At 33.8% G+C, this 11,989-nt stretch overlaps 1 protein-coding gene across 1 annotated transcript; it reads right to left on the bottom strand.

The window, feature by feature from the left end:
- Positions 1 to 246: 246 nt before the first annotated feature.
- LOC129290759 (protein STRUBBELIG-RECEPTOR FAMILY 7-like) lies at positions 247 to 8,715 on the bottom strand. The gene is made up of 16 exons (XM_054927716.1): positions 8,180 to 8,715; positions 6,283 to 6,412; positions 6,122 to 6,193; positions 5,975 to 6,040; positions 5,809 to 5,880; positions 5,633 to 5,704; positions 5,139 to 5,210; positions 4,980 to 5,045; positions 4,817 to 4,879; positions 4,410 to 4,717; positions 3,627 to 3,910; positions 2,975 to 3,243; positions 2,436 to 2,568; positions 1,821 to 1,957; positions 1,183 to 1,339; positions 247 to 618 (listed from the first exon to the last, which is right to left on the bottom strand). Exons 1-16 carry the CDS (start codon positions 8,277 to 8,279, stop codon positions 469 to 471), a joined length of 2,151 nt encoding a protein of 716 aa, XP_054783691.1. The 5' UTR covers positions 8,280 to 8,715; the 3' UTR covers positions 247 to 468.
- Between the last annotated feature and the right edge of the window lie 3,274 nt (positions 8,716 to 11,989).

The raw sequence follows: 11,989 nt of genomic DNA, 5'->3' as shown, positions 1-11,989 counted from the left end.
AACAGTTAATTACCCCCCCAACCCCTCCCGGCTTGAATTAAATAAAGAATCATTAAAAGCTTCTCTCCATGCTAAAACCAACCAAAGCAACATAAAAACACTCCCCTCCCCTCAAACACAAACTTAAAAACATGATGGCCAAAAACTTCTTCTAAATCTGATTTTCACATTTTTTTAATTAAAAATCTGATCCAACCAAATTACAAATAACTGTAGTTGACAAAAATAATTAGGGTATAGAGGGCAGACAAACACCGATCTAAACAGACCAGTCTAATTATTATTGAAAATTAATATCAACAATGAAAGAACATAGCTCAAACAAAATACAGCACCAATTGTCCAACCTTGTTAATCAAAACAGAAATCAACCAAACCCGGAAAGAGGTACCGCTGAGGGGTTAAAAAGAAATAAAAATAAATAAATACTATTATTGGACATTGTACAAATACAGATTCCGTTCCAATTTACATATCTTGTGTGTCTTGATCATCGCCTCCTCGATTGGATCCTCCTTGATCAGTTCCAAATGTCCTCTTGCTCATGTTAGCTCGCTGCATTAACCGAACCAATGCTTGAACCACCTCTGACATAGGTGGTCGGAATTCAGGCTCCGGCTGCTCAAAAATGAAATGTTAGACCAGGCATCACAATTCACAACCATTCAAGAAATTCAGCTGTTTTCCTGCCTTCAGTGTTTTTTTTTCAATTATGAAAAAAGAGGAGAAACAAAACTTTAGATTTCTTTATTTTGCTTGTATTTTATTATTAGTCCTTGTACTTTTTTTCGGTGTTTTTTTGTCCTCATACTTTTATTTTTCATTATTTTAGGTCCCTCCATAAATAAAGTATAGGGATTTTGGAGGGACATAAAACAATGAAAAACAAAAGTACAAGGACCAAAAACATAAAAAAAAAAAATAGAAAGACCAATAGCAAAACACGTGAACAAAGTATAGGAACCTGAAGTTATGTTTTCACCAAAAAAAAAAAAACTTAGATACAGCATTTTATAAGTTCCACAAGTTTTTCAATTAAAAGATAACAAATGAGCATTTTTTTTTTTTATAGCTCAGCATCAAAAGTCCTTCTAGGTGTAACATTTTTTGTCAGGAAATTTTGCGGCATATTTCCCTTCTTAAAAAGAACAAGAATGGCAAGTGCAATATAACTGACATTACCTGAACACAGAGAGCAATGACATCAGCAAACCTAGAAAGGGACTTAACGGGGTACAGCCCCTCCAGAGCAGGATCAACCATTTTAGCCAACGCATCAATGTCATGGAGTTGAGGTGTTGCCCATCGTACCAAAGATTGCTCAGATCTTGGTCTTGAGCTGTTTAGAATTAAGAATTGTGTTTAGAACCCAAAAAATGGTAAGTTGTGATTTCTTCCATTACTTAAAGAATAACACGAACAACCGTAGATTTCCCCACAATTCCAGAAACAACAAATACAACAATATGAATCAAGGCATAATCGATAGCAACAGAGAAAGAAAGTTAAATTTTCAAAAAGAAAAGAAAAAAATAGAATTGAATCCTCTGGAAATAAACCTTTTTCATTTTACTTGTTTCTTTTCATAGCAATACACAGATTGGAAAAACCAGGAGACTAGTTAGCATTGTCATGACTGAAGTAGAGTCTCCGAACAAGGTTGCCTGTAGAAGGCTTGAAGCCAGGCAGGTTAAGTCAAGGCATACTTCAATTTTTTTTTTTTAAATATTGATATATTTATATATTCATGATCCAGCATGTTCTGTCAGCACACGTGCAAGGGGAGAAAAATGTCATGCTAACGCACGTCCATCATTTACCTATCAAATGGTTTCCGTCCACTAAGAAGCTCCAACATAACAACTCCAAAGCTGTAAACATCACTCTTCAAAGTATATTGACCAGACAAAGCAACTTCAGGTGCATCATACCCAAATCCAGCATTACGGTTCAAGACCTGAATATTAGATGAAAATTAAGAATTTTTAATAATTTGTCTAAGCCAAATGTCACTGCAAGAGGAAAACGCTTATTTATCAAGAGCTTTATGATATTTCCTCTAAATTCTAACAAGAAAACATTATCTGTGCAAGTTTTCCTTCCTAAATTAAACAGTCGCTGCTTTCGTAAGATGAAATAATTGCATAGTAGCATTCATACTGCCAGGAAGACCCTTAACACCTATTCACACGAGTTGGCAAGTGGTGACTAGCAGCAAAGGTTACACATAAAAGACATCAGATGTATGACAACATCCATGAAGAAAAGAGGTTCATAGAAAGGAGAATGGCTATACAAAATTGAATGAATAAGCAACAAGGCCTAAAATAAATAATATTAATTTAAACAAAAAACTATCGCAACCAAACAAAACTTCTCTTAAATCCAATTAAAAAAGCATTGACTCCTTAAAGTTCCAAAAATACTAAACTCACCTGGTCCGCATTTGGAATATAGCTTGCCAATCCTGAGTCCGAGACATGAGGATTGAGCTCCGCATCAAGCAATATGTTGGCTGACTTAATATTCTTATGAACAACTGACGGTGAACAAACTTCATGCAGGTACCTAGAAAAAAAATTAGTGAGTACATTCATCTTATTTTATGTATCATTGATTATGTAAAGATCAAAACTCGAAAATCCAAACTATCTTCTTACTTTTACAACCTTGGGATTTAAACACTGAATTAACCAACAATTAAGAGATTGGTACAGGATAACATTGGTTATATGCCTTGCTCTTGCACAATAAAGTTATGCAGAGAGACTTAGAAAAATACATTCTAAATCAAGTAGGATACATAAAACATTAACAATAGTAGGAACAGGGGATAGCAAGGGCAAGCCAAAATCTAGTAGGTCATAGGAAAACTGGACTTGTATGGTCAGGAAAATATCATGAAACAATGGAAAACTTCTTTAGAAAAAGCAAACATCAGGATCTTCAAACCCATCAACCCATATGAACTTACTCTAAAGCACGTGCAGTCCCCAAAGCAATCTTGACACGGGAATTCCATATTAATGGTTTGCTATATTCATCTGATAAGTGAAGGAAGTCATGCAATGATCCACTTTTATGAAACTCATAGACTAGGAGGTGTTGTCCATGCTCTGAACAATAACCAACAAGCTCTGTCACATTTGGATGGTGTAAGTTGGAGATTTTTGAGACTAATTCTATAAAATCTTCGGAATCATGGGGCAGGATCGATGAATCAATTTTCTTCACAGCAAGAACCTACAAAAATTTCAACAGAGTCAAAATCATTAATGTCTAAGTCACATGCATAGACACAAGAATTGGTCAATTATTAAAGAATACATGGTATACATAGGGAACTTAGCTATACAGTGGGTCCCACATGCACACAGACTTCCAAGACTTCAGTTGGTTTAAGCTTTTTTTTTTCTGCCCGGGGGGGGGGGGTTTAAGGGGCAATGGATGAGTGGAGATAAATAATGCTTTTCTAAGGCATCTGACGCCAGACACATGCATGTATAGCTTTTGAATCAGTCAGCTTCCACGCAAAATACAAGATAATGGCACAACTAAGGAAACACTGCCTTTCCAACCAAAATTTGACACAAATGCAATGTCAATGAAATAATAAACGAGAATACCTTCCCATCATCAGAGTGAGCACGATAAACACGTCCAAAAGATCCCTCCCCAAGAAGGTGATCCATACTGAAGCTCCCAGTGGCAATCTGTAGGTCTGCTATAGAATATGATTTCACATTCACAGGAGCTTTTACAGTTTTCTTGACAATAATTGGCTTCTTGGAAAATTCGTCTTCATCAAATGATTTGTGACGTTCAATAGGTGGGGGTTTAATATTTATTGAAGCAGAAGTATCAAATGTCTTCATGTCAACTACAGAGGGAGCTTGCACAGACTTCACTTCTGCATTACAACGGATATGTAATCTCAAGAACTAAGTTGCAGGAGCACAAGAACTGGAGGAGTAATATTAAACTGTTTACAGTATTTTGGAGAGAACCTGGTTACTAAAGATTGACCGATAATGTTTTTGCACTAAACTAATAAAAGTTTATCAAACTAGCTTGATTAAAAATACTTGAAACTCTTCCAAGTCACATGCTACATGGATTGTTGGAAATTAAGAAAGCATCCTTCCCCTAGAAAAGAGCTGAAGTAATTTCTACTATATTAAAGAACAAGCTATGCATCAACATTGTAAAGTTAATTTATCATGAAGAGCATGAAGACAAGGAAGCAGGTGCTTGCTGCAGATATAACTACTATGGAGGGTGAATATTAAAAATAGAAAGCAAATGTGTTACTAATATGTTAGCACACAAAGCATAAAATAATGACCAACTCAAGATAAAAGAGAAAATAATTTGTCAACAGTGTACAAGAGGCAGGAGGTACAAATTACCATGCACTTCGTTTGAATTAAGAGGAGCAAAAGGCTCATTGTCAAGCTTTTCTATATCAGAAGATGACTTTCTGGATTTTCTTTTCACCAAAAAGAAAGCAACTACTGCCCCAACAAGAAGGATGGAGATCACTATTCCAGCAATACCACCAGCTCCTATACCAGATTTTTTCTCCCCATCACTGGTGCCACCATCTGAAGAGCTATTACTTCCATCAGATTTGTGATGACGGTTCCTTCCACTTGCAGGAGGCGTCCCAGGAGGTGGAGGGGGGGCAGGACCTGAGTTCCATGCATTTCCTGATGTCCTGCCATTAAGTTTGAACAAAATTTTTAAATTTTGAAGAACCTTGTATGTAAAGAAACAGATCTATAGTAACTTTGTCAATGATAGCAACAATGCTTACTGGAGGTTAATGCTTTTCAGCTGTTCTGGTATCCAGCCTGTAAAATGGTTGTTTTGCACATTCCTAGGAAGCATCATAGATGATAGATATTCATTTTTTAAAGGCACTTCTAGGAAAACAGAGGATGTAAAACTCTAATATTTTATATTAATACATAACGTACAGACTATCAAGAGGCAGATTGGCGAGGACATCAATAGCCCCTGTAAACTGGTTGTTTTGCAGATACCTGAGCAAAGGTAGAGGAGACAATCCAAAATCTAATTAACAACATGCAAAACATTAACAAGAATAATTAAAAAAAATAAGTTAAGACATTTACATGCTGCTCACACTTGAAAGCGAGCTAAAACTCTGAGGGAGGCTACCTGACAGAGAATTGAAAGAGAGATCCCTGCAACATGCAACTAATTTTTCAGTCACTTGTTCTTTAATCAAAGTCCTAGCATCCTTTTCTTTTCAATAAAATCAAGTTGTAGCATTCATTAGCCTTCCAAAGAAGCCTCAGCTATGAAAACGGAAGTAGGTGCTATTGAAATTCCTTGAAACCACACGTAGCACAAGCCAGAAGAGGTAGTGAACTAGACTGAGTGTACAGGTCATTATTGACAGGGATATAAAAATGAAAAATGATTCAAGCATGTAATCAGAAGCAATATTATGATACTTTACATTTCCAGTACAAATGGTAGTTGAATTCACAACAAGTAATATAAAATTATATTGAGGCTGAAAATAGTCAATATCTGAAGCTCAGCATGACATTCATAGAGACTATTCCAATTTATGTCGTTGTAGGCCAAGAGGAAATCTCACAATGTGGCTAGCTTAGAAAGCTTTTGAAACATGTCACCCAGTCCATTCTGTAGTTGATTGTGAGCAATATTTCTGCATTTCCCAAAAAGAATGAAAAATAAAAAATTGACTCCAGTTGCTTGTAAAGGGAGATGATAAAGTATAATCATGAGAATGAACAATAAGATATTACACACAGGTATGTAAGAGAAGTCATATCAGAAATTGAATATGGTAAACTCCCAGTGAACTGGTTATTGGAAAGATCTCTACATGGAAAGAAACAAGAATGTTAAAAATTACAACTTCAGAATAAAAAAGAAGAAATAAATAAGCATGAGCCACATGTATACAGAAACATACAATCTCTGCAAATTTTGTGGAAGTTGGTATGGTATGTTGCCTCCAAAATTATTGTAACTCATATCACTGCAAAAGTTACAAACTCATTAAACAAAATACTAATAGACAAAAAATCATATATACGTCAAATGAGACGATGAATCTTACAGGGTGGTCACAAATGTCATGGTTTGTAACTGGAAACCGAATGATCCAGACAGTCCAAGACTAGGCAACTTACTGATAAGAAAAATGAATTTCCATCACAAATTGGCACAAAAATAATTAACAGTCAGTGACATAAAGTCAAAGGAAGGGTGAGACATTACATCTCGGTAACTCTGTTGCCAGAGCAAGTAATGCCTTTCCAAGATTGTCCACATGGATCACCACCGTTTGCTGACCAACCTAGTTGGGATGGTGAGTTCATACCAATAAACATAGCCCGTAAAGCAGAAGCTGCACCAAAAATTTAGAAATGCGATAGCTAGTTAGTGAAAATGACACATCTTTAAAGTGTCAAACAGGATGCTGTTGGACAAATGTGGAGAGATAAATTTGAACAAAAGAAAAACAAATACAGTATTATTTCAGATAAGAATCATATGAATCAAATAAGTGAAATAAGCTCATCTAAAGCCCTACAAGCTTTCCTATACGTTATTATGTTACAGAATGTTACTGACTGACGATCCAACCAACAAAAAAAATCTTACAGCATGACTTAGTTAAATGGTTAAAATCGTATTCCATGTGATACATGAAATCCCATATCAGGATCACTATATAAGCCTAAGAACCATTTAAAAGTTTGAGATTGAAATTGAAAGTGGGACTACCAAATCTTGAGGTTAACTTCACTGGTATTATGCTACTAATGATTATTAAATCATTCGGCCTCATGATACAAGAGCTCACTGATGCCTACTAAGAGGAATAACGCCATTTTCAAGGAGGGCAGCAGCAATATGGTGGCTTGTAACACCTCATAGTAGCAACTATGTCGGTACATGTATGATTAAGTACCTCATTTTGTTTGTCTTTAGGCCACTTTCGATGGCACAAGCAAGTATTCACTATTAAAGTGCATTTTTGGGGTTAATCATACAGAACTCTGAAGTTCCTTTACGCATCATCAGTCAACATGGCACATGAATCCATAAATATCAACATAATACAGAAAAGATCAATATGGACATCAATCTGCAAACCCAGCAATATCATGGATGGCAACAAAAATGAGGTGCATTATCCAAGAACTTTTCACTGCATCTTGGCACCATCACAGGTATCTCATTTCTTTGAACTCTGAATGTGTGTTCAACACATTAAGAAGTAAACTTGACCCAATGAAAAATGTAATATTACATCAAGTACTAGATGGATTATTTGTTGATAAAGCCGTCTCTTCTTTTCCCCATTTTTACTGGATACAATGCTCCAGAAATTAACTTCCACGCTCCCACAGCTAGATATAGACCTATGACACAATGCCAGTACCTAGCCAAAAAATGCGGGATTAAAACTTTGGCTTCCTTCAATCCATTGGAAAAACCCTAAACCGCAGAAAGAAGACAACATGAGTCCATCCTTGGATGAGTAAAGAAATTGGGAGAGCCCAAAAGGCGAACCCATCTATAAAGGTATCGTGGGGATAACTCAAATGAATGATCAACAGGAAATTAATCATCGAACCCGAAAAATGTCAGCGATGAGTGACACATAGAACTTCAAATTTCCAATCAAAGCGACGTTCTCAGGTAAGGCATATGACAAATCCCCAGAAACCATTCACCGACAGAACTGTAAACAGAACATACTGCTCAACAACAAAAGAAAACAAAATTTTATTTGCTGCAATCGTAGCCACGCAAAGTAATGCGTCACTCTAGTAAAAGATCCAGCCATGTGATAAACAGTAATAATCTGTAACGGAATTAACGGATGCCACTCGAGAAGATCAGCTGGAAAATTTCTCACTAAATCCAAAACCGAGACACTTAAACTTGTGTCGCAATGTGACGAAGTAACCTATCAACAATTTGATAAAGCTGATCGAAGCAGATAATTTTAAACTTACAGAGCCAAGCAAAGAGCAAGAAAGGTGAATATTAACTTCACTCTTCAGCCGAACTCTAGCACCATGCAAATTTATCGAAGTACAAGGAATACCCTGGAACTCATAAAATGAGCAGACTAGGAAATCAAGTCTAATAAAATACTGACCATCAGTTTGATCTGTGTCTCCATTGACGGCAATGAGCAACCAACCCAGAATGCAGGTGCTGGTGAACACCACCGCCAAAACTCCCCGATCCTCCATCATCTCCCTCCCTCCCTCTCCTCTTCTCTAATCAATCTCTGCCAAGAAATTCCTCCTTTACCAGGAAAGCTGAGAAGATGCAGTCAGACCCTTCTCTCAACTTCTATTTTTTTATTGGCGATTTTTGGGGTCCATGCTTGTTTATGTAAATATGTAGCCATGTTCCCAAGCAAAGCTGGCAAGCACAGTAAGATCCAAAACCACAGAGGTTTTGATGACTTTATCACATTATCGCGTTATTAAACTAAAACACACACACACACACACACACACACACACACAAAATATATATATAATAATATAACTCGTATAGAATATAGATATAAATGAATATAGAATATTTATGAGAATTCCTCCCGATGTCGACAATATTCAGCAAATCTGTTCGCATCTCTTGACTTGATTGAAAATACGCCAAATTTTGTGCCTCCCACCGCTCTCAAGAATGAAAGACGCGCTTTGGCGTGTTTATTTATTAAGTCTAAATCTAAATTATATTTATATCCGTTGATAAGGAAAAATAGGTATACGTGGCTTTCATGGCAACGGCTAGACAGCCAACGATTTCTGAATCGTGAAATCTTTTCTAAAAGGGTAATTGTATCGCAAAAAAAAAGTCATTGCTTGTGATTAAAGTCGATACAAATAGGAAAAAGTAAACTTACCAAAAATAATTGAAAACAACATTTAAAACTCAAATATTAAATTAAAATAATTTTAAAATATAATTTATCCTTGAAGGTTAAAAGTTTAATAATATTTATTATTTAAAATATATTTTTAAAATTTTAGGGAAAGTATACTCTTGAATAATCTTAATAATTTTTTTATAATTTGGTATTATTATTTTTCTTATTCTCTAGTAAAATTCTATCATAATACTGATACTGAAATAATTATAATTAGATTTTTTGTGTGGGGATAATCACATACCTAACGATTTTTTTTTCATGATTTTTTTTTCAAATTTTAGATATTGCTAAAAAATATTAAATATCGTTCAGCCAACTTAATCAGTGTCGTTGGCTTTCCGGTCACAAAAATTGAATTCAGTATCTCACTTAAAATATATTAAATCTCTTTTACCTAATCCAGTCAGTGCTAGCAGTTTCGAAGACGGTTTTAAACATAAAATATATAATGACACCTAAGTTTACACACACACACACTCCCCCTTAAGGCACAAGTTTAAAATTTTTAAATTTAAACAATGGAATTAATCGTTTACTTAAGCAAAATCACGGAAAAGACCTTTCAACTAATGTCACTTTTTTATAATTTGGAGAGTTTTAGGCCGCCGAGTAATAATTTGTAGAGTTGAGCTTTTGGATTCTGGAAGGACAATAATGGAGACGGGGATGCTGATGTTTGGTCTTATAGGACAGTACTAAAAGGAAAACGAAGGAAACGATATTGTCGAGATTATGCTTCAACATAACCTACGTGCATGTGTCTCTCAAACCATCATTTTAAATCAAAATTAACCTCAGAATAAATAAAAAATCAATTAACTTTTATTAAATTATACGTTTTTCTTTTAAAAATAAATTATACAGTTATTTTTTCCGCGAGAGAGAGAGAGAGAGAGATACCCGTATGGTTTATTCAAAAAAATTAATGACCTTTGAGAATATATAGCATGTGTTACATATATATATATATATATATGACGAGCTTTTGATATGTCAATATAAATATAAATTTCAAAATTAGTCTGACTGTTCATAAGTCTAATAATATGATTATTTTTTATTATGCAAGAAAAACGTGTCAGCTAACACTCCTACTTTCCCAAAATTTCCATATAATGCAATAGTTGATGAGATACGTGTAAAGTAATTTTTACGATTTAACTAACAAAATAAATTTATATGCAATTAATTATAATAAAGATAAAGATTATGGGGATTCTTGCTTTTGTCCTTTCATTTTCATCACATAATAAATCCAAGGAAATCATGTATTCTGCCATGCCCTCTTAGCTGTGTTTTTCTCTTAGTCGTGTTCACATCAAACTGTGCGTATGCTTGTTTTTTTTCTGTGAGATTTGGGTGTTCCCTATTTTGGAAAATTAAAATATTTTAGATTTTAAATAAATGGTTCATTTCACAGCCAAGTTCTTCACATCTTTTCAAAGTTTTTAAAGTTATGTGTAACTGACTTTTTTATATTTTAAAACTTCACGTGATAGATTCAAGCTTTTTAAAAAAATTGCGAGGTTCGGAGATTTTAAAATTTTTGTAGATTATCTATGCATAATTCAAATTTTAATATTTTTAACACATTTTCCATGCAATTATTTAATGGCCAATACCAGTAAATTATGTTGAAGTATAATCAGGTTCAATTGAATGTATATATCTCCCTCAATATAATTTTTCACACCTACAAATTAATGTCAATTTGGTTTTCAATAAAAAAATTTTAAAAAATAAAAGTTGCAAGCAACATTTAAATAATTGTAAATTCAAGAGTTTTAGTTATAAATAAGATATTTAAGGTCTAAATGTAACTCCTAGTTTGTGTGTGGGATTTTTTTTTTTTTTTGCAACTATCTGAATCATATTTGCAACTCATATTAAAAAAATTGTGGAGACCTAATTATCACAATTTATTTTTTTAGATTTTATTGTAATTCTCCCCTGAATCATCAACTTTATTATATTTTTCAGTCTGATTTCATCCCATATATGGAACCAATGAATCAATAAGGAAGAAACATGCTTCAAAATAATCCCTTTGAGTTAAAGCCACTGGAGATTTAATGGGCGTCAGCTGAAATATGTGTGACAACAATTCAGTCTTGGTTTGCACACAAAAATCACAAAAAAGGACAAATATTGTGTTGATTAATTGTGCTTTCTTATAGTCAAAGGATTTAACTTGCTTCCTTTGGAAATAATGCTCAATATTTGTTGCATTGATGTGGACACATTAATAAACATTTTTTAGTTCCTTCTTGAACGTCCCTTTGACAAATTAAACTTCAATTATGATATTATTCTACGCCTATCTATAGTGACACGTTTTCTTAAATGAATAATAACTTCACGTTTGGTTGCTAGAAAATATGGGAATGGAATGGATTAAAAATTTAAGACAAAAATTAACCTATTAAAATGTGATCAATTGTAAATAGGGCAATCATGTTTATGAAAGATGAGGATAATTTAGTTTATGAAAATAAGAGTTATAGTTTACAAAGTTTGTAGAGGGTGTGGTGATTATTCCCACATTTTTTTATTACTTGTGAGTATTCTTTTATTGAAAATAATTTATTCAAAATATGGTTAGATATTAAATACATACACTTTTACCAACATACATCCTTGTTATATGTACATCATATTAAATTTTATTATACTTACTATAAAAAAGGGGTAATTCAGCTATTTTTTAATGTTTTTAATCTATTATATTTTCATATTTTCTAACAATCAAACAAGTTTAGGAAAGAAAGGAATTTTTTTTATTTTTTTGTATATAAGAAGGGCATCTTCCACCGGAAAATTAATTAGTAGGCAATTGGTGAGAATGGAACCTAACTTTGTTTCAATGTTCTTATACTAATAGAGATGGTGCTGAATCATCATATAAATCAGCAGCTAATTAAACAAGTCTGTGCAAGCATACCACACTTCTATTCATCAATTGGTAAATGTTTTAGAAAATAGTATAATACAAACTGTGTATTTTATTTTTCCATGTAAGAC

Source organism: Prosopis cineraria, unplaced genomic scaffold, assembly GCF_029017545.1.
Source record: "Prosopis cineraria cultivar Desert tree isolate PC_DT_omini unplaced genomic scaffold, ASM2901754v1 PC13, whole genome shotgun sequence".
Taxonomy (NCBI): domain Eukaryota; kingdom Viridiplantae; phylum Streptophyta; class Magnoliopsida; order Fabales; family Fabaceae; genus Prosopis; species Prosopis cineraria.
This window is presented reverse-complemented; position numbering and strand designations above follow the sequence as displayed.

What these genes read in the sequence shown, in the direction of transcription:
- LOC129290759 (XM_054927716.1), bottom strand. Translation starts at nt 8,279, where the DNA reads ATGATGGAGGATCGGGGAGTTTTGGCGGTGGTGTTCACCAGCACCTGC. An exon ending in AATCTGCCTCTTGATAGTCT is followed by an intron (nt 4,880 to 4,979) that starts GTACGTTATGTA and finishes GATGCTTCCTAG; the next exon opens with GAATGTGCAAAACAACCATT. An exon ending in CTCACTCTGATGATGGGAAG is followed by an intron (nt 3,244 to 3,626) that starts GTATTCTCGTTT and finishes AAATTTTTGTAG; the next exon opens with GTTCTTGCTGTGAAGAAAAT.